Source organism: Balaenoptera borealis, assembly GCF_965194805.1.
Source record: "Balaenoptera borealis genome assembly, chromosome: 11".
Classification (NCBI taxonomy): domain Eukaryota; kingdom Metazoa; phylum Chordata; class Mammalia; order Artiodactyla; family Balaenopteridae; genus Balaenoptera; species Balaenoptera borealis.
The window spans coordinates 53,728,370-53,754,960 of NC_138868.1; the positions used below are offsets into that span (position 1 = coordinate 53,728,370).

Sequence of the window (26,591 nt, forward strand, 5' to 3'; positions counted from 1 at the left end):
CTACGGATCCCGATTGACTCCGCGCGGCACGTCACGCCGTCAGCTCCAGCCAATCGGCTTCGGACAAGTAGGAGGGGAGAGAGACGCAGAAGCAAGCAAGATGGCGGCGGCGGCTGCTCAGGGAGGGAGAACCGGTGGTGGCGGAGGCAGTAGTGGGGCTGGCAGTGGTTCCAGCTGTGGGACAGGCAGTAGCCGCAGCGGCTTGCTGGACAAGGTGAGAAGTCGGTTCTTGGGGGCAGGCGAGGCCTGGGGACGCCCGGGAGGCGGCGAGCCCCCTTTCCCATCCTCGCCCCCATTCCCATCCTCGCCCCCCTTCTGCGGCTTCCCAGGGGGAGTTCTCGTCTGGCCCACCGTGGGAGCCCTACGGGCGCTTGTAGTCCGCTCCCTACACACCTCAAACCCGGGCTCTCTCCTTTTTAGGACTTCTTTTCTTTTCGGAAGTGTTTGGTCCTTAATGCCGGCCACTACAGCTTCTTAGGAATATTCGATTATTCTCACATTTCAGTGCGGCCATCGCTTTTCCTTGGTGCTGCTGGGGGCCACTGTTGAATGTGCCCATTTTACCGATAGGGAAATGTGAATCCTGACTGAATGAAAGCCGCTGTTCTAAGTCATTAGTCTCCAATCTCCCCATCACGACTGCCACACTTGCGTGCTGCTACAGATTCCAGAGTGCTCTTGGCCTTTTGCTTACTGAAGTTTCTAGGCGTTTTATCTCGGTACCCCGAATACAGAGCTTCGAGTATTGACTTCCCCTACGCGCTGACAGGAAGCTTTTAAGATTTATCTTTTTTTTCTCTCTCCCTCTTCACCCTCCCCCATCCTTCCCTCCCCCCTCACGCCTGCCACCAAGTGCCCTAGGTGACTCGTATTCATGAGCTTGCTGCCTGCTCAGGTTTACCTCTTCTCCCTCTCCACCCATCCAGTTGTGTTTTTTTGTTTTGTTTTTTGTTTGTTTGTGTTAATGTGGTCCTAACAACAAGGGCTTAAAAGAAAAGAAAAAAAGGAAGATTCTTTTCCTGGGTTGGTCCTTCTTGCCCTTTGCATAGCATCTTGAGAGAAACAATTGCGTGTAGGTCTGGGTCCTAGTACTGGTTCTGCCTCTGATTAGCTGTGTGACCTTGAAATGTGCTTGTTCTCCCTGTGTTTTGTTTCCTCATCTGTAAAATGAGGGACTTAGCCTTTACCCTAAGGTTCCTTCCAGTTCTCTCATTGTAGGGCCCTAAGCCAGTTTGATGAGAAATGTTAAGCATGGGGTCTTTAACATAGTAAATAGTCAGGATTGTTTACTTTAATTGGAAACAGCTTTCAGACTTCTCTGTGCTTAACACATGGTAGGGGCTTAAGAAATGAATACATGATCATATCGAGGGGTTTGGATCTCTTTTTGCTTCTCTTTTTGGGTGTCATTGGTTTTGAATTACATGGTTCTCACACTCTTAACCCTTTTTAAGAGATAGGAACATGTTCTGGGAGTTGGGATGGTAAATCGTTCCAAGGTATGTGAAAGTGTTGAGAATTGATGGTCATTTTCATACACAGATCCTGCCTTCCTACTGGGTGAACACCTCACGGCCTATGTTCATTCTGTCCCATTGAGTGCTCTTGCTCTTTGCTCCACTTGGATCATCACCAGCAAACATTAAGCATGGACAGTCTGCTAAGGCTGTGAGTGATTGGCAGTGATTACTGAAAAGTGTATGGCATCAGTGTGTTTTGGAAGAACCTGTGTTTGGGGGTCATAAGATTTGGGCTTGGACGTATCTGCTAGTTTTAAACTGTATGAAGACTGGCAAGTCAGTTAACCTCACCAAGCTTCCCTTTCTTCACCTGAAGTATTAGGGTTTTGGGGAGAATCAAATGAGATGATATACGTTAATGATCTCTGTAACCTATAGTATCTAATACAGAGGTGTGATGGCAGAGGAAAAAATCAAGAATCCTACTGTCAGAAAGTACTCAGTATAGCTGAGTATAGGACATGAGGTACCCAAAATATTAAACATAAAACTATTTGGTATTCACATGTGTACTTTTTACAGAAGTTAAAGTGAGAGAATGATCCCTGAGATCTAATTGATAAGGGGATGAGAGCCCTAGGGAAAGACCTCATGTTTGAGAGTGGAACTGGGACCTTATTTTGAGAGAGAGACAGAGACAGACGGCATACCAGTTAAGAATGTCCTTGAACAAAGGTACATGGTGCCTGATGTTTCTCAGGTACTGAGTTGACTGACCGTTCTCTAAGACAGGGGTCCCCAACCCCCAGTTCCTGTTAGGAACTGGGCCGCACAGCAGGAATGGGGTGCCAGCGAGCAAGGCTTCATCTGTCGCTCCCCATCGGTCGCATTACTGCCTGAACCTTCCCCGTGCACCCACCACAGTCTGTGGAAGAATTGTCTTCCACGAAACTGGTCCCTGGTGCCAAAAAGGTTGGGCACCGCTGCTTTAAGAGACCTGTAATGACAAATAGGTAGAATCAGATGAAGAAGGGCATGGATTGCTTGAAGTAGAAGTAAGAAGGAAGCCTGTTGAAGGTTTTTGAGCCTAATATATAAAGTGGTTTTAGAAAAGTTATTCAAATAGTTTGGAGTGGTAGAAATTAGAAGTATTCTAATAAGGCCTCATACCATACTAGTATATGGGGTTTAATGTAAAAAGAAAGACAAGTTTGAGTTCTAGTGCAGCATGTTAAAAACTACACGGTCTTGGATAAGTTATGATATCACTGAACTTAAATTTCCTTATGTGTACATTGTGGATGCCCATACATATTGTAGGCTTGTTGTAAATATTAAGTCATAATATTGGTAAATGTTCTTTGTACAGGGCTATAAAAATAGAATGATAAGGTGAGGGGAACCCTAACCTGAGTAGCAGAGATAGATAAAACGCCTCAGAAAGGAGCACTTGGCAGAATTAACTAAGAAGTGAGGGGCCGAGGAGAGAGAAAATAAGGCAGGAGCTGTTTAGGTGCTTTTTCTTGGAGAGCTTCATTTCTGCCTTACATTGAGTTGTTTTTCCTCCGAAGTCTCTGGCATTTATTGCACATGGGAATTAAGCTGTCACTTAATATGACATACTGTTTTATATTGTTCTACCAATTTGTCCGGTTTCCCATGAGACGTTCTCTATAGTGATCAACACAGAATAAATACTTGCAGCATTGAATTTAGCAGAGAAAAAACTTCAGATCTGCCACCCCAGTCTTCAGAAACTGCCTTAGAGGATGATGCCTCTATTTGTCTGAAAACTGAGGGTACTGTGGAAGAGAAAATGGGGAAAAAATGTTACTCTCAGTAGAGCAGGAGCTGAATGAATAGAGAAGCTTTTGCTCTGTGGGAATGAGAGGCTGTTACCTTACAGTTTCTTTAATTTGATTTGTCTTGATTTTTTGGAGGGTTTTTATTTTATTTCTTGCAGCTTTGGTTTTACTTGCCGTGAAGAAATGTAACAGAGATGCAAATGTGCTTGTAGTTTTCCCTAAGCAGATGTGAGTTTCTGCTTCTATGAAACTGACTTTGAGAACAAAGCAATTTTAGTTTCCTGATCTTAAAGATAGGTATGCAAATATAACCTTCCAGCTTCCATCACAGAATAACTTAGATCATTGCAGTAAGTTATTTTTCCCAAAATACATCAAAGCATTTTGTTCTACGTAGCAGGCTATAAAAATTGTTTGCTTTATTTGTTTTGGCTATTAAAATTGACATGTGGCATTAAAGCATGCTTTCCAGAACTATATCCAAATTCTTTTAACCTCATAGTTGGATTTCTGTCTCCTGGCTGGATTTCTTTTGGCTATTAAAATTGTTTTGGCTATTAAAATTGACATGTGGTATTAAACCATGCTTTCTAGAAGTTATATCCAGGCCCTTTTAACTTCATACGTGGATTTCTGTCTCCTGGCTGAACTGTCAACCTGATCTTAAAGTACAGCTTTTATACCTTAGTAGCTGAGAACATAGGTTCTGGAGCCAGGCTGGCTGGCTGGCTTTGAATCCTTGCTCTGCCACTTAACAGATATATGTTCTTGGGCAAGTTAATAAATCTCTTTGTATCTCAGTTTCCTCATCTGTAAAGTGGCGATAATAATAGTATTTACCTTAAAAAGTGGTTTCTGGCACATAGTAAGCACTCAGCAAAACATGTATAGCTGCCACTAACTAGCTTGTTACTCTGGATTTCAGCTTCCTTAGATAATATTTTTTATAACATATGAAGACTGTCTACATCAGACGCTCGTGGGGTTTTAGTTAAAAATACAGATTTCTGGACCTCATCCCAGACCTGAATCAGATTCTCTGGGGCTGGGGCCTGGACAGCTGCATGTTTTCACACATAGCTGTTTATTTATTTATTTCCTCTACATTTTAACAGTTACATCCAGGTTGAGAACTAAGGGTTTTTTTTCTTGTTTGGTTTTTAACTATTCTGCTTAATCAATAGTGATTTCTCTAAAATGTTTATAATGAGGAGACCTTGAAGTTCATGTGTTCAGCCTCCTCATTTTATAGACATGGACACAGTTGGAGAGGGGAAGATGAAGCAACTTGTCCAAGAGCACACAGCGAGTTAGTTACAATTCCAGAACCTGGCTTCCCAGCTCTTAATCCAGTACTCTTACCTTACTTAGTACATTGCCTCTCATACTGGAGCAGACCATGTGCTAGCTAATGTAGTAGTGGAAAGAGCATCTGTTTTTGAGGTTGGAAGACCTAGGCTGAAGCCTTGGCTTTGTCACCCACCAACGTGTGTCCTTAGACAGGTCATATATACTCTTTTGCTCTCTTCGATGGGATCTTAGCTTGCCAGACTCGAACAGGGTAGTATGCCTGTACCCTAACCCAGCTCTGACAAAGAGGGTGAACAGTCTTATGGCAGTACTGTGATAAGTGTGTTTGTGTTTAAAGAAACAAGATGCAGGCTTTTAATACTGTTTTGCAAACTAAACTTTAAAAGCATCTCAAAACTCATTATTTTTGACTTCATCAAAATTAAAAACATTTTCATGTCAAAGGACATTATCAAGAAAGTGGAAAGACAGTCCACAGCATGAGAGAAAATGTTTGCAAATCATATCTGGTAAGGGTCTAGTATCTAAACTATATAAAGAATCTTACAACTCGATAATAAAAAGACAAACCAGTTTTTAAAAGAATAAAGGATGTCGAACTTCCCTGGTGGCGCAGTGTTTAAGAGTCCACCTGCCAACGCAGGGGACATGGGTTCTATCCCTGGTCCGGGAAAATCCCACATGACGCGGAGCAACTAGGCCCATGTGCCACAACTACCAAGCCTGCGCTCTAGAGCCCACGACTACTGAGCCCATGCACCACAACTACTGAGGGCTGCACTACTAGAGCCTGTGCTCCACAACAAGAGAAGCCACTGCCATTAGAAGCCTGCACACTGCAACAAAGAGTAGCACCCACTCATTGCAACTAGAGAAAGCCCACGTGCAGCGATGAAGACCCAGTGCAGCCAAAAATAAATAAATTATTTTTTTTAAAAAAAGAACCTGTCATTGCTTCCCCAACATTGATTTTAAAAAAAGCAAAAAAAACGATAAAGGATGTGAAAAGACATTTCTCCATAGAAGATATACAGATGGCCAGCAAGCACATGAAAAGATGCTCAACACCATTAGCTATTAGAGAATGCAAATCAAAACCACAATGAGGGGCTTCCCTGGTGGTGCAGTGGTTGAGAGTCCGCCTGCCAATGCAGGGGACACGGGTTCGAGCCCTGGTCTGGGAAGATCCCACATGCCGCGGAGCAACTGGGCCCGTGAGCCACAACTACTGAGCCTGCGCGTCTGGAGCCCGTGCTCCGCAACAAGAGAGGCCACGATAGTGAGAGGCCTGCGCACCGCGATGAAGAGTGGCCCCCGCTTGCCGCAACTAGAGAAAGCCCTTGCACAGAAATGAAGACCCAACACAGCCAAAAATAAATAAATTAATTAATTGATTTTAAAAAAATACTATCATTAAAAAAAAAACAGATTACAATAATGGCTGGTAAATTGTTCAAAATTAAAAAAAAAACACAATGAGATACCAGTAGTATGGCTATAATAAAATAAGAAAAATAACCATTATTGGTGAAGATGTGGTGATATTGGAATCCTCCTACATTTCTGATGGAAATGTAAAATGATGAAAGTTAAGAAGAGTTACCATATGACTCAGTATATCCCACTCCTAGTTATAAACTCAAGAGAATTGAAAATGTGTGTCTACACAAAAACTTGTACACATGATCGTAGCAGCATTATTCACAATAGCCAAAGGGTGGAAGCAACCCATAAAAGTGTGGTATATCCATGCAGTAGAACATTATTTGGCCATAAAAAGGAATGAAATATTGACACACGTTACAACATGGATGAACCTTGAAGATGTTATACTAAGTGAGAAAAGCCAGTCACAAAAGGCCACATATTATATGATTCCATAGATATGAAATGTCCAGAATAGGCAGATCCATGCAAACAGAAAGTAGATTAATGGTTGCCAAGGCTGGGGGTGGGGTGGTGGTAATTGGAGTGACTGCTTATGGGAATAGGGTCTCTTTTGGGGGTGATGAAAATGTTCTGGAGTTAGATGGTGATGATTGCACAACCTTGTGACTATAATAAAAACCACTGAATTGTACATTTTTATTTTTTTAAAATAAATTTATTTATTTTTGGCTGCGTTGGGTCTTCATTGCTGCGTGGGCTTTCTCTAGTTGCGGTGAGCGGGAGCTACTCTTTGTTGCAGTGCGCGGGCTTCTCATTGTGGTGGCTTCTCTTGTTGCAAAACACGGGCTCTAGGCGCGTGGGCTCAGTAGTTGTGGTGCACGGGCTTAGTTGCTCCGTGGCATGTGGGATCTTCCCAGACCAGGGCTCGAACCCGTGTCCCCTGCATTGGCAGGCAGATTCTTAACCACTGTGCCACCAGGGAAGGCCAAAATTGTACGTTTTTAAATGGTGCGTTTTATATGTGAATTAGATCTCAATTTTAAAAACATTCTTTTTATTTTTACAGGGTTTATTGAGTAACCTTTAAAGCTTCAAACTATTATTTTTTTAAACTATTTACCACTGTATACACAGTGGTATCAAAGGTTTTAACAACCTCTATCAGCCCAAGTCCCTTCTTTAGCTGTTGCCTGCACCATTTCTCTGTACTGACCTCCGTCTTGTCAAATCTCAGTAGTGGTTTTTCTTATTACCTGGCCTTGAGTATTTGACTCATCGATCACTTCTTTCTTGAAATATTATCTTTATGTGGCTTCTAGAGCACCATGTGCCCTGGTTTTCCTCCTTCTCCACTTATCTGTCTTTACTGTTGTTATTTTTTCTTCTGACTTGTAAATATCAGTAAGCCCCTGGCCCTCTCCATGTACACTCATCCCAAGGAGATAAACAGTGTCATGGCTTAAATTCCATCTTTAAGTTGATGACTTCCACATTTATATTTACAACCTGGGCGTCTCCTCTGAGCCCAGATTTATATGTCTAAATGCTTACTTGTCATCTCCACTTTGATATCTGTTAGGTGTATTAGACTTAAGTAGCCACAGCCAGTCTACTTACCTCCAGTTACTCTGGTGTTGCCACTAATACTCATGCTCATAATTATCGTGTGGTCATTTCTAACTTCCAACTTAACTCCAGTGATAACTGTAGCCAATAATAAGCCACTATTAAGCAAGTAATTTTCTTTGCAGTATTTCTTGCCCATTTTTATAAAAAATAGGTGGAAATTGAAGATTAAGTATGTTGCCAGGAGCTATAATATCTCTCTTTGAGATATCCTGGTATTTCTGAATTGGAATCTAAATTAGATAATAGTAAGCATTCTCAAGACAGACATCGTTTGCTCCCCAAATTGAACATTTTTTCCTTTTTTTAAACTTACTGCTTTCTGATCTTTTCCCAAATAAGTGCATATGGGAGGTAGGGGTGCGTATTTCCAACTCAAAAAGTATCTCAGCTTCTGAGTCTGCCATCAGTTTTCATAATCTTATTTTGGTTTAGAAAATTCTGAAATCAATGTAACTGTAGAGCTTAAACATCTCAAACTCATCATATACAAATGGGTATTTCTCCTTTTTCCTCCTCTGTTCCTTCTCTTGGAAAACAATATGACAGCTCAGAGAGTTATCTAAGCCAGAATTCTAGTAGAATGGTCATCTCTATCTTCTCTCTTTCATGTTTCTTGTAACTAGTCTGATGTTAAGTCTTGCCAATTCTACCTCATAAATAATCCCCTTTCATCCCCTTGCTGCTGCTCTAATTCAGGCCTTGCATCTAAATCAGGCCCCATCTGATGTGTTTATCTCCAGTCTTACTCCCCTCCAGACCATCTGCTAGGTTGCCACTAAAAATGACTTTTTTAAAAAACATAAGTTTGATTGTGTTGTTCACCTGCTTAAAATATTCTCCACTGCTTGTTTCAGAATAAGGTCCCAAGTCCCCTAGCCTAGTAAATAAGGCCATCTAGAATATGCTCCCTCTGTCATGTGCCTCATCTCCTACTACCTTCCCCTTTGCAGCCTACATCCACTTTGTAAACTGAGAGAGACCAAAGAAGAGAGAAAAAAGGTTTATTAATTTTTCTTAGAGCCATGTTCAGTTCTTTTAAAATCAGAGCAGGGTCCTTCCATTGGCACAGCTCACTTCTGGTATCCTTCATCTCTTCAGTGTGCATTGAGGAATCCTTTGAGTCTTACTGCCCAGTTGTCAAGCTAAGGAACTTTATGAAGCAATCCACTGAGATCTTTATCACTGTATATAACTTTACTTCTGTTTTCACTGCTACTAAAATCTTTTTATTATTCAAATTTGCAGTGGAGAATAACTGAAGTAAGTCTTTGTAATGTTCTATCAAAGCCATCAAATGCATAATTTTTGTGTATGGTTCATCATCCAGGTCTGGCATCAGTGTGCTGGTTTGATAAAGTGTTTTATGTTGATAGTGGCAGGGAAGTAATTTCTTTAAGATAGGACTTTTTTTGAACTATATTTTCAGTCAAATAGCAGTTGGTTTTAAATGGAGGAAAATGGAAAATTCCAAATATTTTGTATCCTGCAGGTTTTGTTGGCATATTCAAGATTAAAATCTTTTTAAGATTTTTTTTTGTTATTAACTATAACTTATTAGATAAGAATCAAGATACTTTGTATGGCTGTCATTTCAGGGGTCTGTGTGCTTTTGTTTTTATGGCTAATAATTCCTTTCCTTATATTTTGTGGGAAGCAGTGTAGAATAATGAAAGAGCACAGGTTTTGAAATTATGAAAACTTGATTGAGTCCCAGCTTTACCACTTCCTAGCTTTCACCTTGGGCAAATTTCTTAAACCCTTAGTGTTATCTGTAAAAGGAGGATGCTAGTCAGTTTGGGCTGCTCTAACAAAAATACCATAGACTAGATAGCTTAAACAACCAAAATTTATTTCTCACAGTTTTGGAGGGTGGGAGGTCTGAGATCAGGGTGCCAGAATGGTTGAGTCTAGTGACAGCCCTCTTAACTGGTTACAGACAACTTTCTTGTATCCTCACATGGTTAAAACAGAGTAAAAGCAGGTTCTCTCATGTCTTTTTATCAGGGCACTAATCCCTTTCACGAAGGCTCTACCCTCATGACCTAATTAACTTCCCAGAGGCACCACCTCCTAATACCATCACATTGTGGTTTAGGATTTCAACTTATGAATTTGGGTGGCGGGAGGAGGGTGGAGATGATGGACAGGGGCTGGAATGGTAAACCAAGAAAAGAGTAAGACATGGTATCTAAGAAAAGGGGAATTAGCCCAAGAGGAGGTTAAGGGAACCCCCCGGTCATAGTAAAGGGAGATTCCAGGATGACAGTTAATACAGCAGGACTGGAAAGAAATCCACCCAGATTGAAGCAGTCCCGAAGGCTCCAAGAGAGATTTCTCCAGGAAGATGAAATTCACAGAATGCTGAATATGATTGCAAATATTGAAAGGAGAGTTAAACAATTGAGGGAGAATTTGAGAATATATTGGTGAGAAATACGTTGTATGATTAAAAACAGCAACAAAAACAATAGTAGCTCCAAGAAAAGCAAAAAGCTATGCAGGAAAGAAAAAATAATCCTAATATACATGACTCATCTGTGAATAGCATTTATGGTCATGTTGTAAACTCCAAATAATGATCTAGCAAAAACTAAGGTATAAGACCAAATCAATATTGATCTACTATAACTATATTAAAAAGATGGTGAGGGAGGAGCAGGAAAAATAAATGTGAAAGTGGCAGGGGATGAAGTGGTTAAATCTCATCTTTCATGGTGAAAAGTCAATAGATTTAATGCTGAGAACTGAAAATAATAATATAAACTTTTTTTTTCCCCCCAGAGATGTGGATACCCAAAAAATCAGCCAAAGGAGTTGAAATTAGTGCCTGTCTCTGGGGAGTGGAAAATGACAATAGAAAGAGTCTTAAGGGGAGGGGAAGCAGGACTGCTGTTTTTTTTTTATAACTTACAGAACTCTTTAAACCGTGTGTGTGTGTGTGTGTGTGTGTGTGTATATATATATGATGTTGGTGCAAATAACAACTAAATAAGTCAATACTTGTGATTGTTGATTATGCTCAATATACACATATCTATAATACACAGGAGGGAATGAGGGGAAGAAGAATTGTGTGCAGAGTTACCACATCCTTACAAAAGGAAGGTAATTTGCACTTAGGGTTGAGGAAGAGAAGAGTGAGGAAAAGAAGATAGTTTTTTAAATACCCTGAATAGCAATAGAGGGTACATGACCAGTATCGTACATTTCAGTTGATGGGCAGTTTTTGAGAATGATAGAAAATGTCCATCCTCCTGCCTTTTTTCCAGATGTGTCTCTGTACTACAGCAGAGATGCTATTTGCTTTGATATAGGCTAAGGTTTTTCATATACACAGAAAGGATGATGCTCCTGTCTCTTCAGAAATCAATTATAAACTTTCTTGTTTATGTAATTCACTGGAAATGTTCCTGTTCCACTTACTGAAGATCCTTCTAGGTACCAGTGGAGTTAGAGCTGAGACTGTTTTAGCACATGTTGTAATGGCTCCTTCTGTGTTTTATCCCCCAAAATTGCCAAGAAGTTATCCTCTGAATTGTAGAGGCAAGTTTCTTTTCTGTGATGCACTGCAGGTAGTGATGTGTGGCTGGGTTTCTATGAGAACATAATTTTTTTTTTTTTGGAACGAGCCAAAAAAATTTTAATGACTTTGATTCACAAATAATTCAAATTCTGTTATGGATTCTGGCTGTACAAGTTCTTTCTTTTGCTTGCTATTGTCAAAATGGGATTTACTAAACTAAGTGTAAGTGAGCTATTTAGCTAGATAGCCTGTGAATTTCTTCTTGGTTCAATTTGTATTTTTAAAATTAAGTGTCATGTTTGATTTATAGGCTGGCAGGCTATGAGAATCATTATTACAACATGCTTCCACTAGTAATTTTCTCAAAGAAAATTCTTGTTTTTATGAGACACAAAGGGGAAAGGCCTTGATTGAGTTTTAATCACTTGAGGTATGACCGTTTTAGTTCATGTTTTTTCCCCCAACAAACTTCACAGAATAGTTTTTCTTTTTTGTGTAATAGTATATAGAATCACAAAATTAAGTTTGATGAATTATATTTCTACACTCCTTTAAAATCTTCTCACATTTTACAGATGTTTGTTCCATCTTTATTTCTCGTATGCAGCATCTCTGAACTTGTTCTCAGTCAGAACAAAGTCATGTACCTAACTGGTGATAGGACTCAGTTCAAAATGTTCTTTCCAACAGACTACACTGGATTTGCTGTTTTCCTACAGTTAAGACATGCTGATAAAATATAAAAGTTGTTAGCAGACAAAAATGTATTAAAGGAGACCTTCGTCATTTTGTTAGCATCCGAAAGTTCATGGATGTATATTGTCTGGGTTTTGTGGTCACAGAATGAAAGGATGAACAAGTGCAATTCCTTTCTATTCCCACATTTTAGTAAAATGGGGATGGGATATTTGAGTTCACACTGTAGGCTCTGCAGCCTATGTAAGTGTTCTGGTTTTGGCCTTGTACATTTGACTTTCTAGCATGGAGACTGGCAACATCATGCGAGTACCACCTGATTCTAGTGACCTAGTCTCCTTCAACTTCATTTTCAAGTGTCTTGTCTTTTAGCTGTCCAACATCAGAAGAGAGAATAAATGTTATATATACTTGAGAATGCTCTTAAGGAAGTAGTTCATTTTACTTTTAGTAAGATGCCATATCTCTTAACGCACAACTTATCTGTTTGTTTTACAGTGGAAGATTGATGATAAGCCTGTAAAAATTGACAAATGGGATGGATCAGCTGTGAAAAATTCTTTGGATGATTCTGCCAAAAAGGTACTTTCTTTGGGGGTGGGGAGCGGGGAGCCTGTTAGTATGTATACAGCTGATGGCACATCTCTTGCAGGGTTTTTTCCTTCTATGACTTAGAATGACTTTAGTTTTCAGTGTTACGAATTGAACCAGAAAGCATTTTCTAAAATCCTTACACTGTATATAGGGGAACAGGTGTTAAAATATAATTGTTAGTTACCTCAAATTTCTCTTCAGAGTCTCTAATTTTTGAATTCCAGAAAGCTGGTAATCTATCATTTTTGAGGTTAATTAGCCTAGAGGCAAGAGGGTTGAGGGAATATAGGACATTCAGCCATGATGGGTCATCTCTGTATTTTAAAAGGGAAAAGAAAAGTTTAGCTTCATTCTAGGGAAGATGAGGATTTAAAAAAAAAAAATGTATGAGAAGTTGATGAACTTTTTCTCTGGGCTCTTTGTAAACAGGTTGAATCTTTTTTTTGCTCGGAGTGGCAAAATTCTGATTGGAGATAACAACTTGGTCATTTATATGATTAACATAACTTTCATCATGGAAATTAAGAATAAAAGCAGATACAAAGAGGGAGGTATTCCTATTAGCTTGCTTCCTTCTTCTTCTCACTAGGTACTTCTGGAAAAGTACAAGTATGTGGAGAATTTTGGTCTAATTGACGGTCGCCTCACCATCTGTACCATCTCCTGTTTCTTCGCCATAGTGGCTTTGATTTGGGATTATATGCACCCCTTTCCAGAGTCCAAACCTGTTTTGGCTTTGTGCGTTATATCATATCCTTTAAGCTCGGGTTTGTTTTCAACTGACAGTTTTTTAAAATCCCTACTGATACTCTTCTCTGCTCCTTACAAAAAGCAAACTTTCATCTTGGGGCCTGCTCATGTTAGGATTTAACATTATGAAATGTGAGCATCTGTAAATTTATGTCATAATTATCATTGATATTTTAGATTCAGTGCAGTTATTTTATCTTTGATTCTGTTTAGTTATTAATGTAGAGGTTATAATCCAAGTGTGAGCACCTAATAGGAAAACACAAAGGAATAGTGAGACCCAGCTCTTCTCATTTCTAGCCTAGAACTTAACCCATTAGACCAGGTTGCTTCAAGCCACTCATTCCAGGGTATAGGTATACCTCACTTTATTGCACTTTGCTTTATTGTGCTTCATAGATAGTGCATTATTTTTTTTACAAATTGAAGGTTTTTGGCAACCCTGTGTGTTGAGCAGGTCTGTCGGCGCCATTTTTCCAACAGCATTTGCTCACTTTGTATCTCTGTCACATTTTGGTAATTCTCACAATGTTTCAAACTTTTTCATGATCCTTATATTTGTTATGGTGATCTGTGATCAGTGATCATTGATTTTACTATTGTAATTGTTTTTCGAGGCACCACAAACCACACCCATGTAAGACAACTAACATTTTAATTGATACATGTTGTGTGTGTTCTGACTGCTCCAGACCAGCCATCTCTCCATCTCTCCCTCCTATGGGCCTTCCCTATTCCCTGAGACACAGCAATATTGAAATTAGGCCAATTAATAACCCTTCGGTGGCTTCTAAGAGTTTAAGTGAAAGGAAGAGTTACATGTCTCTCACTTTAAATCAAAAGCTTAGAAATGATTAAGCTTAGTGAGGAAGGTGTGTTGAAAGCCGATATAGGCCAAAAGCTAGGACTCTTGTGCCGGTTACCCAAGTTGTGAATGCAAAGCCGAAGTTCTTGAAGGAAATTGAAAGTGCTACTCCAGTGAACACATGAATGATAAGAAAATGAAACAGCCTTAATCCTGATATGGAGAAAGTTTTAGTGGTCTGAATAGAAGATCAAGCCAGCTACAAGATTCCCTTAAGCCAAAGTCTAATCCAGAATAAGGTGCCATCTCTCTTCAATACCAAGAAGACTGAGAGAGGTGAGGAAGCTGCAGAAGAAAAGTTTGAAGCTAACATGGGGTGGCTTATGAGGTTTAAGGGAAGAAGCCATCTCCATAACATAAAAGTGCAAGGTGAAAGAGCAAGTGCTGATGTAGAAGCTGCAGCAAGTTACCCAGAAGATCTGACTAAGATAATTAATGAAGGTGCCTATATATACTAAACAACAGATTTTCAGTGTAGGTGAAACAGATTTATATTGAAAGAAGGTGCCATCTAGGACTTTCATAGCTAGAGAGAAGCTTCAAAGGACAGGCTGACTCACTTGTTAGAGGCTAATGCAGCTGGTGACTTTAAATTGAAGTCCTTGCTCATTTACTATTCTGAAAATCCTAGGGCCCTTAAGAATTATGTTGTATCTTCTCTGCCTGTGCTCTATAAATGGAACAACAAAGTCTGGGCACCAGCACACCTGGATGACAGCACATCTGCTTACAACATAGTTTACTGAATATTTTAAGTCCACTGCTGAGATCTACTACTCAGAAAAAAAGATTCCTTTCAAGATATTACTACTCATTGACAATGCCCTTGGTCATCCAAGAGCTCTGATGGACATGTACACCAAGATTAATGTTGTTTTCATGCATGCTACATGACATCCATTTTGCAGCCCATGGATCAAGGAGTAATTTCAACTTTCAGGTTTTATTATTTAAGAAATACACTTTGTAATGCTGTAGCTGCCATAAATAGTGATTCCTCTGATGGATCTGGGCAAAGTAAATTGAAACCTTCTGGAAAGGATTCACAATTCTAGATGCCATTAAGAACATTTGTGACTCATGGGAAGCAGACAAAATATCAAACATTAACAGGAGTTTGGAAGAAGTTGATTCCATCCCTCATGGATGACTTTGAGGGATTCAGTACTTCAGTGGAGGAAGACACTGCAGATGTGGAAACAGCAAGAGAACTGGAATTGGAAGTGAAGCCTGAAGGTGTGACTGAATTGCTGCAATCTCATGATCAAACTTTGACAGATGAGGAGTTGCTTCTTGTGGATGAGTAAAGAAAGTAGTTTCTTGAGCTGGAATCTACTTCTGGTGAAGATGTGAAGATTTTTGAAATGACAACAAAGGATTTAGAATATTACATTAACTTAGTTGATAAAGCAGCAGGGTTTGAGAGAAGATTGATTCTAATTTTGAAAGAAGTTCTGTGGGTGAAATGCTATGAAATAGCACTGCATGCTACAGAGAAGTCGTTCATGAGAGGCAGAGTCAATGAATGCAGCAAACTTCATTGTCTTATTTTAAGAAACTGCCATGGCCACCCCAGCCTTCAGCAACCACCACCCTGCTCAGTCAGCAGCCATCTGAACATTGAGGCAAGACCCTCCACCAGCAAGAAGATTACTACTCGCTGAAGGCTCAGATGATGGTTAGCATTTTTTAGCAATAAAGTCTTTTTTAATTAAGGTGTGTACATTGTTTTTTTTAGACATAATGCTACTACACACTTAATAGACTACAGTATATGTAAACATAACTTTCATATGCCCTGGGAAACCATAAAATTTGTGTGATTCAGTTTATTGTGACACTCCTTTATTGTGGTGGTCTGGAACCAAACCCGCAATGTCTCCAAGGTATACCTGTTTTAGGAAAGGATCAGATTTTGGAGGTTCAGATCTGTGTCAGGTTTCCTTGAAGCTGAGGGGCTAGACTGGGAGTTACTGAGCATGAGGTATAGGTGTGGCTTGTGTAACAGCTAGAGAACCTGGGTTTGAAATTTCAAGTTGTTTTCGTGATAATTACTTTTTGGAGACTGTTTGAATGCTGCTTACTTATAAATATGAGTAGTACACACTTAGAATTATTATAAAGATCAAATGAGAGATTTTATACTATATTTAGAATATAAAGTTAAATATGTTGATAGTTTTCTTGTGGTCCCCACTCCTTCCTCCCCAAGTCAATCTATACATACTGAACTTTTCTTTTTAACTTAAAAAATATATTGAATGTCTTTCCATATTAGTATATATAGGACTACCTCATTCTAAATAGGACTACCTCATTCTAAATAGCCACCTCGTGCTATTGCATGTCTGCTATGTACTGCTATGTACTAGTTGTTGAAAACAGATCATTTTGGTAGGCAGTTTACTTTTCATAACAATCTTACCACTACCTGAAATATTTCTAAAAATTCCACTTTGGGGATTTTTCTTCAGAGGCAGTTAGAAAGCCATTGAATGAAGCAGGTTCTGATCAAAAGTGGTATTATCCAAATTGATCTCAAATCATAGTCACAGAATTTGCACCTTGACTGCTTACAGTATCAGATAAATCATCCCAGTATGAACTTTTTCACTATTAAGGCAGTTCAAAAGAATATGCCATAGGTTCTAGAGACAGTTCTCAAAAGAGTTCCAAAGATGTTTGAACAATGACAGCAACCTTATTATAGTTATATGGCCTCCCAAGAGAATGGCCTTGATGGAATTTCATTTGTTTGATTATATTTGTTTAAAACAAAACAAGATCTTGCCATTTTTATAATCACGTCATTTTTATACATAATAATAGTACCATTATAAATGTCTTCTGTGTGGTGTACACTAAAAATATATATACCATCACTAAATCTCATGACAATTCTAAAAAGTCAGTTTTATCCCCATTTTAGAGGTGACAATATTAAGCCTTGGGATAAGGAGTAATTTGTCAAGGTTACATTGGTTAAAAGCCAGAGTTCAAATCTAGGACTGCTTTACTCCAAAGCTCATACACTTTGTACTGTCCTGCCTGTCCCTTTCATAAAATTTAAATGACACATGTACACAAAGCTCTTATGCCAGTTTCTGGCACACAGGTACTCAAGTATGATAGTTAATACTGTCAAAAACTGAGTATAATAATAAGCCTACATGTATGGAGGAAGTAATTGTCCTTATAGTAAACTAAATTGTGGTAGTCACCCAGCTAGCTCATTTGGTAGAGCATGAGACTCTTATAGTAAACTAATTTGAAGTCAGTTTTCCTCTTTTAATGACCCTTGGAATTGGTTGAGTGTGGTCAAATCCACTGTGATTATTGGTTTTGTATTGTATGGAGAAATAAGCACAAGTCTTGACAAACTAGGTTGGAGGATCTCTTTATATATGTTGTCCTTGAACAGAAAAGATGAGAGCTGATTTATGCCCTGTACCTTTTTCCTTTCTTCTTTTTTGAGATGTTCTTTGCAGAACTAACCAGAGAGAGCCTTGCTTCTCTTGCATAAACATAAGGATGAAAATGAAATAGTTAAATTTTCAGTGTTTTTATAGCAAGACAAAACTGTCTTCTTTAGGACTATCATTATGAAAGTTTTTGTAGCCCTTGCTTGTCAGTTTGTGTTATTTCTCTTTTGTGTGTATGTTTGTGTATTTTCCCCTTAACTTTATCTGAACCTATTTTGTGATGATGGGGATCCTGACCATTTATACCTCATATAAGGAGAAGAGCATCTTTCTCGTGGCCCACAGGAAAGATCCCACAGGGATGGATCCTGATGATATTTGGCAGCTGTCATCCAGTCTCAAAAGGTATGACTATCCTCACAGATTCTTAAATCCTGATGTTGGGTTTTCTCTGCGTGTTAATCATCAACAGACTATTGTATGCCTACTCTTTGCAGATCATAGTGCTAGTCATATAAAATGAAGAAAGGATTGTGAACTAGAAGGTTTTCCTTAGTATTGCACTTCTGAGATTCCATTATCACAGAAGTGCTCTGAGGATAAACTGTGGGAGAAAGTACGTTGGTGGAAGAATAAAGAATGATTCTTTTTCCTTGTGGCCAATAAACTGAGCCAATTAGAGAGCAGAACTATAAACTATATATGTAACTGTAAAGGCCAAAGGTATGAAGTCAGTTGTCTTTGAAGAACCCTATTAGCTTCTATGTCATCTGTGATCCTGACTGCAGTCTGTGCAATCAGGAATCTCTGAAACAATGCACTAGGCAACTCAGAGAAGCACAATTCAGTCAGCAATGGGTGTAACTTTGTGCAGCTGACACCTCAGGTCTTTCTAGGTATCTAGAACTGGGTTCAAATTCCAGCTTGTCTCTTTCTAGCTGTGTGACTTTTGGTATACAGGTAAACTATTTGAGCTTTAATAGAGTAAAAAATGACTCATACAGTTTTTGTGAGGATGCCAACTGGTATATATAGTTGACTCTTGAACAACAGGGGTTTGAACTGCGTGGGTCCACTTATACATGGGCTTTTTTTTCCCAATAGTAAATACTGAAGTACTGCACAATCTGCAGTTGGTTGAATCTGCAGATTCGGAACTGTGGATACAGAGGAACCACCTATATGGAGGAGTGACTATGAGTTACACATGGATATTCAACTGCGCAGAGCATCAACACCCCTAATACCCTCTAACACCCTCCCCCCGCCCCATAGTGTTCAAGGGTCAACTGTATACCAAGCATTATGAGAGATGGCATCTGTTAAGCATTTACTATATACTAGGTATTGTGGCAACTGCACTGTCTCATTTAAACCTTAGAACAACCCATTTTAAAGATAAGAACCCAGGCCCAAAGGGTTTAATGAATTATTCCAGGGTTATAGCGCCCAAAAGTGAATTTAGCCCACATCTGAACTCATGCTCTCAGTCACTATCCTAAAAACACATGGTATAGTTCCTAGCACATAGCAGGCTCTCAAATTTTAAGTACAGTTACTCACATATATGAAGGTAAGTATAGCATCAACGCCAAACAGCCTCTCATTACCAACTTGTGGAGATATCTGTAAGGAGAAGCAGACCTTCATTCTGATGTTGCACCTGAGTTCTTATCTCCTGGCAGGACTCATAGCTGCCATTTTGGTCTCAGCTGTCATAAATCTGCACCTGTGCCAGGCCCCTAAAGCAGAGTTGCAGAATTCTAGACCCTAGCAACATCTTGATTTCATTATTTACATTCTGACTTAAGTATTTTTTAAACAGCTTTATTGAAATATAGTTCCCATACCATAGTTAACCTATTTAAAGTAGTTCAGTGGTTTCTAGTGTTTTTAAAGATGTTTACAACCATCACCACAGTCAACTTTTATTTATTTATTTATTTATTTATTTATTTATGGCTGCATTGGGTCTTCGTTGCTGTGCGCAGGCTTTCTCTAGTTGCAGAGAGCGGGGGCTACCCTACATTGCGGTGCGCAGGCTTCTCATTGAGGTGGCTTCTCTTGTTGCAGAACACGGGCTCTAGGCGCGTGGGCTTTAGTAGTTGTGGCTCGCGGGCTCAGTAGTTGTGGCTTGTGGGCTCTAGAGCACAGGCTCAGTAGTTGTGGCGCACAGGCTTAGTCGCTCTGCAACACGTGGGATCTTCCCGGACCAGGGCTTGAACCCGTGTCCCCTGCATTGGCAGGCGGATTCTTAACCACTGCGCCATTAGGGAAGTCCCCCACAGTCAACTTTAGAACATTTTTATCCTCTCCAAAAGAAACTCTGTACCCTTTAACAATCATCTCCCTATCCCCTCATTCTCCCAACCTGAAGTAACCACTAGTCTACTGTATACATTTCCCTGTTCCGTTTATTTCATATGAATGGAATCACGTGTAATATGTGATCTTTTGTAACTGGCTTCTTTCACTTAGCATAATGTTTTCAAGGTTCAGCCATCTTATCAATATTTCATGCCTTTTTATGCCAAATAATATTCCATTGCATGGATATACCACATTTTGTTTATCCGTTTATTAGTTGAGGGACCTTTGAGTCATTTCCACCTTTTGGCCTTTAAGAATAATGCTGCTATGAACATGCATGTACAAGTTTTTGTGTGGACAAATTCTCATATAATATACCTAGGAGAGGAATTGCTCGATCATATGGTAACTCTTTTTTAATTGCTTGAGGAACTGCCAGACTGTTTTCCAAAACAACTGCACCATTTTACAATTCCACTAGCAGTATATGAGGGTTCTGATTTTTTTCCACATTCACTGCTCACTTTTACCAACTGCCATATTGTTGGTGCCTGTGGAAAGGAAATATGCCACCTCTGTTCCTTCTTGTTGTAGTGAAATACAGGCTCACTCCTCTTTCCTTAGAGATGGCTCCTGGCTCATTGGCACTCTCTTTAACATAGCTCCTTTCAGAAGGCTTGATTGATGATTTCAGTATCCAAGTAGATGATTATTCCAGTACTCTGGCCTCTTAGTTTTACTTCCTCTCTTCTGATTATCTTGTTTTCTGCCATGTCTTAAATAATTATTTCCCTGGACATACCCTAGATCTTGCTATTACTGATAACTAATTACCTTCAATAATTTCATTTTTAAGTATCCCACTCTTTGACCATTGCTTTATATTTTTCTAGTTTATCTCCTTCTTGTTCTCTTGTCCGAACAGTTCTTCAGCCCCAGTGGCATCCATAATCCATTGAGCCTGCCACCTTTTCCCTGGTCCTCTTCTCTTCATTGTCTCACTTCCTCCTTACCTAGCTTAGATTCCGTGGCATTTCTGTAGTGCGGTTACTCTCTCACTGTCCTAGAGGATCTTTCATACCTTCTTCTCTATCTTCAAACCTCTTGCCCTCCTCCCCCATTTCACTCTCAGCTTCTTTTGTTTCCGGGAAGATAGCAGCAGTCAGAATTCTCCCATCGTTACCCACTCACAGTGCTCATCATACTCTACCTTCCTTCTCAGTTCCTATCTGAAGCCTCCTCTCCATTTGTCCACTAGATTCTATCCCTTCTCATTTACTTGATGTTTCCCTCTCTGCTTGGTTATTCTTTCTGGCATACAAATATGTTGTAATTTCTCCCACCTGAAAAAGTTGTTTTTCTTTTCACATATTCTCCTCACATGGTCTTCTCATTTCTCTGCTCCCCTTTTTTCTTCTCCCATCATCTCTTGGATTTGCTTATCTTCACTTCTCTTTCCTCATTGTATTTGACCTGTCAGCAGCATTTGAACAGTGGATCACTCTCTCCTTGTTAAACTTTTTTTTTTTAAACTAGGCTTGTAGGATACCGTAATCTTCTGATTTTCTTCTTATCTTAGTGTCTCTGTTCCTTAGAGTCCTCTGTGATTCTTCATTATCCCCTGTCTCTGAATTTGAAATGCCACTAGTGCTCGTTCCTAGCAGCTCTTCTCTGTCTATATTCACTTACTATGTGTAATCTTATCCAGACTTTCAGGTCTTTAAATACCATCTATAATGATGAAGATCTCTAAATCTGTATTTTCATCCTAGACCTTCTCCAAACTCCAGCTATGTCCCAGCTTTCTGTTTGACATTGGATCCTAAAAAGCATCTCAAAATTAACATATCCAGAACCTAACTCTGCTATCCCCTACCTAAACCTGCTTTTCCCCATCTAAATAGATGGCAGCTCCATCCTTATAGTTACTCAGACCAGAACTCTGGAATCATTTTGACTCCTCTATCTCAATCCTTTGAATAGGTTGTCAGCAAATTCTGTCAGCTCTACCTTCTAATTATATTCATTCTAACCACTTACTGTCTCCACTGCGGCCATCATCTCTCAATTAGGTTACTGTAATAATGTCCTAATGGACCTCTGCAGCTGCTCTCCCTGCCCACAGTCTCTTTCCAGTACAGTGGGCAGAATGATCCTTTTAAAACATCAGGCAGATCAACTCAATCCTCAGCGCAAAATCCTCTCACGTAGAGAAAGACCGAAATCCTAAGCATAGCTTAGAAGTCCATGCTTATCTGTTCTCTGCAGCCCCACACCCATGGACACACACTCCGCATCTCCTGTGGCTTTTATCCTCTCCCTCTCCATTCTGTTTGCATTGGCCTCCTTTCTGTTCTTCAGACATTCTGGGCACGTGCTTGCTTCAGGGCCTTTGCATTTACTGTGTCCTCTGCCTGGAATATTCTTTTTCCAGATAGCTTGTTCTCTTACCTCTTTAGGCTCTGCTCAAACATCTGCTTAGTGAAGACTTTCCATATTTAAAAGAATATCATAATTTTTATTTTATTGTTGGTTCCCTCACACAGCAAAATAAAAGTCTCAAAGACAGATTTGTCTGTTGTGTTCACTGATGTATATCCTTCGCATCCAAAACTGCCTGACATATATGGTTGGTCCTGAATAAATATTTGTTGAATTAATGAGTAACTTTTAAAAAATGCATTAGATCGTGTCCTGCCATCAGAGCCATGGAACTGGGCTCGAAAGTCCAAAAATTACTGTGATATCAGTTAGCAGCAGTTGATCAGAGCTTGAGAAAAATTTTTGAGGTGTCGAAAATATTCAGGGACCTTTACTCCTGGCTATCCAGGTTGGAAGTAACTGGCTAGACAACAATTTATTGAGCTATGATTTTTTTTGAGCACTGGTTAATGATAGGCACTGTTATAACCATAACAGTGATCCTGAAAAGTAGATGGTGCTTTTCCTGTTTTAAACATGCAGAAAAAAGCAGAGGCTCAAGCCTCTGCTTCCTCTGAAGATAATACCAGCCTGACAGTCCACCGAATATGCCCTAATTAAATGGAGACAGAAACAGGTGGAGTTGCGGGGAGAAATGTCAGCCTGCCAGGGGTTGATGTTATAAACCCTCTTGAATGAGTAGAGATAGTAAAAGCCTTCAAGATACCTTAAGGTGTAGGTAGCTAAGGGATCTCTGGAGTTCATGTAGTAAAAGATATCCCTGGCCTGGGATCAGGGTAGAACCTGGAGCTAGATTGATTACAGGGAACAAGGACTGAGCAGCCTGGAATTGGGGAACATCTGTGAAAACAAGGGTTCTTCATTTATCAATAAAAATTTGATTGCCCAACAAACTCCAAGCTAAGAATAGAAAATAAGACAAAATCCTTGCCCTCAAGAATCTCTGAGAGGGACTTCCCTGGTGGCGCAGTGGTTGAGAATCCGCCTGCCGGTGCAGGGGATGCGGGTTCGATCCCTGGCCCGGGAACTAAGATCCCACATGCCACGGAGCGACTAAGCCTGCGCACCACAACTACTGAGGCCCGAGTGCCTAGAGCCCGTGCTCTGCAGCAGGGGAAGCCACCGCAATGAGAAGCCCACGCACCCCAGCGAAGAGTAGCCCCCACTCGCCGCGGCTGGAGAAAGCCTGCGCGCAGCAGCGGGGGCCCAACGCAGCCAAAAATAAATAATAAATAAATAAATAACTTTATATTTGAAAAAAAAAAAAGAATCTCTGAGACAGGGACTTCCCTGTTGGTCCAGTGGTTAAGACTCCGTGTTTCTGATGTAGGGGGTACAGGTTTGATCCCTGGTCAGGGAAGATCTCGCATGCTGCATGGTGCAGCCAAAAAACTAAAAAAATAAATTTCACAAGTGATACGTGAAAATTAAAAAAAAAAAAAAAAAGAATCCCTGAGACTAGTGAAGACCAAAAATACGTAATTATCATTTCAATAGGTAATTTCACTGACAGCAAAGGAGCCTGTCATTAGACCTAGCAGATGATAGGCACTCAGTATTCGGGTTGACTATTAATTGATGGTGCATGGATGACAAAGGCAAGACATCTAACCCAGTTTGGGAAGGTTTTCCCAGAAAAGTTCATGCCCAAGTATGAACTTAACAAATGGGAACGTTTGCTATAGACAAATTAGTCTCACTAATCAGGTGAGACTGGAGAAAAGTGTCTACTAGGAATACCCTTCTAGCATAACAACGAAGCAAAGGCCAGCAGTGAAGAGAAGATGGTCCGTGTGGTTTAACAATCTATGACAAGGTAAAGGAGGCACACAGTAATTAAATCAGGGAAGACATGGCAACGCCTATGAACCAGAACTTCTATCCTAAAGGTGCCCTGGAATTTTTTTTTTTTTTTTCTGGAAAGGATAATGCTGTATGTTCCCTATATCACTGGTAGCCAGCTCAGCCCTATTTTTCAAAAACACTTGGTGCTCTGTTGTTACTGGCTGAATGTCTGTGTTTGGTTTTTGATTTGTTATCTTTGCTTAGGTTCGATGACAAATACACTCTGAAGCTGACCTTCATCAGTGGAAGAACAAAGCAGCAACGGGAAGCCGAGTTCACCAAGTCCATTGCGAAGTTTTTTGACCACAGCGGGACCCTGGTCATGGATGCATATGAGCCTGAGATATCCAGGCTTCATGACAGTCTTGCCACAGAAAGAAAAATAAAATAGCCACTTCTAAAAGCAGCCATCTTTTGGCTGGATCATGCTGAATTGAGGGGTGAGGGAGAAAGAAACAGAGAACTTAATATGGATAAAGTAAGAAATGTAAAAAATGTCCGTTTTGTCTTGAAATTTTAGTCCATTCTGTATAAATAGAATTTTCTAGCTCAGATATGAGAAGTTGTAGCTCTGATATCTAGCTGTAGCCTCTTTGGTCTGCTGATTGCATTGTTTTGATTTGCTTTTCTGGAAAAGCATTTTTGCTAAAAACCGTACAGACTTCCTCCTTCATACCTAGCAGTACTTTATATAGTATAGCTTTGTGCCGTGCAGCATTTGAAGACTCAGTTTTTTAAATTGTTAACCTGTTGCTGACTTTACTGTGTTAATTCCCATTTCAACAGCTGTTTCCCTTAATTCAGGGTACAACTTCTTGTGTATGACAGTTTTCCTTCACACACCATTTTTGTGGGTGTGTATATATCTGACTTGGGGAGAATTGGGGGAAAAAAACCCACAGCTTTTTAATTTGTTTAAAAGAGACTTTCTGCCTGTTACATTTTGTGCTCTTAACCAATTAAAGAAGCCAATGGCATTTTTAGTTTTATTTTGTCTATGTTTTCCACTAGTATATCCCTGTTGATTTGTTTGTACCCTTTATCAACTGCCATTTTCTAAAATTTTTTTCAATAAAAGGAAAGAAGATGTGAAAAAATGGAGTCATAGTCTTAATGGAAGGAACAGAGCAGCGCATGTTAACAGTCTTACTGCTATAGGTTCCTTTTGTTTCTAGGCTGTTTCACTGGTCAGAGGCCCCTGAGAACCTGTAGGTGAGGAACTGCTAGCTTTCCAGTGATAACAGTAATGACACTCAGTACTTACTTTGTGCCAGGTAGTGTTCCAGGTACTTTACATGTATTAACTCACTAGTGCTCACAACTGTCCCAAGAAAGTAGGTACTGATATTATCCCCATTTTATAGATGAGGAAACAGAGGCACAAAAATTGAATAATTTGTCACATGGCTAACGTTAGAGCTGGGATTTGAACCTGTTGTGTCTGGCTCCAGAGTTGTGAGCAGCACCGTTTCTAGTATTTTCCCATTATGGTCAGAGAAGAACTGGGCAGTTGCCCAGATCCTGTGACCTATAGGGATATTGTCCCTCTAGTCTTACATAAATACAATTCCAGCTGAGCCTGGTACCTAAAACTGTAATCAGCTTATAAGAAATCCCAGTTATCACATTTTCCTCTTTTACTTGGGAATGTTGCCCTATTTAGCACCACGCAGTAGGGGACTGCAGAACATCACTAGACAGGGAGTTGAAGCCTTGGATTCTATACTCTGTTTCCATATACCTTGGGTAGGCCGTGTAATTCTCTGAGCTTCTAGTTTCCTCTCCCCCTGACATCCATCACATTTTCCTCTTGACTCAACTCCTCACACCTGCCGAGGAAGAACTTAGGTCTTCCAAGTATTTAAGACTGCTGAGGAGAGTGGGGAAAGACAGCTGTGTTTTTCATTATTTGCAAATTTGAGCTGCTAATGTGTATTTGACAATTGGTGCTGTATGTATTTTTAGAAACAATCCTTTTGCTTCAGAACAAGCAAATGGAATGGAAGAAAATGCAAAAGGTCCTTTGAATACACACAAGTTGTATTTTTCTCTGGGTCCAAGTTCCCACTCAATTGAGAGCTTTCTCTCACCAACTCTCTGTCATATTACCACTCCTGGCTAGACACCCCTTCCCTGACCCAAACCTTGTCTCCCTGATGAAGTTATCTGGGGAAACTGCTAATACCACAATATTTTTTGTAAAATATCCTGTCCCCACAGACAGTGTCTAATGTTATTAAATAGAATATTCTTAATCCAGCCTGAAAGCACATGTGCTCAGGTGACTCCTCTGATATCCACAATTATTCAAGAATAATTGATGAGGATAATTAACCTCTTTTTATGCCATGGATCTTTTATGACAGTCTGGTGTTGTCTATGACCCCCTTCTCAGAATAATGTTTTAAATATATTATTGCCTGCTAATGAGGATTAGGGAGGTGGTTGTAGGCTCTTAGTACTGGGAAGTAGGTTCAAAGACAGTTGCTCAGAAGGTGTGCTGGTTGGTGCTCACTTTCCTCTGAGCAGGAGGACTTCCTGACTAATCTG

At 39.9% G+C, this 26,591-nt stretch overlaps 1 protein-coding gene across 1 annotated transcript; it reads left to right on the forward strand.

Moving 5' to 3' along the window:
* Positions 1–54: 54 nt before the first annotated feature.
* On the forward strand, positions 55–25,030 carry SPCS2 (signal peptidase complex subunit 2). Its single transcript, XM_082343234.1, has 5 exons — positions 55–214; positions 12,312–12,395; positions 12,997–13,156; positions 17,714–17,849; positions 24,246–25,030. Exons 1-5 carry the CDS (start codon positions 101–103, stop codon positions 24,430–24,432), a joined length of 681 nt encoding a protein of 226 aa, XP_082199360.1. The 5' UTR covers positions 55–100; the 3' UTR covers positions 24,433–25,030.
* Positions 25,031–26,591: the final 1,561 nt, after the last annotated feature.

What these genes read in the sequence shown, in the direction of transcription:
- SPCS2 (XM_082343234.1), top strand. Translation starts at nt 101, where the DNA reads ATGGCGGCGGCGGCTGCTCAGGGAGGGAGAACCGGTGGTGGCGGAGGC. An exon ending in GCAGCGGCTTGCTGGACAAG is followed by an intron (nt 215 to 12,311) that starts GTGAGAAGTCGG and finishes TTTGTTTTACAG; the next exon opens with TGGAAGATTGATGATAAGCC. An exon ending in TTTGGCTTTGTGCGTTATAT is followed by an intron (nt 13,157 to 17,713) that starts CATATCCTTTAA and finishes ACTTTATCTGAA; the next exon opens with CCTATTTTGTGATGATGGGG.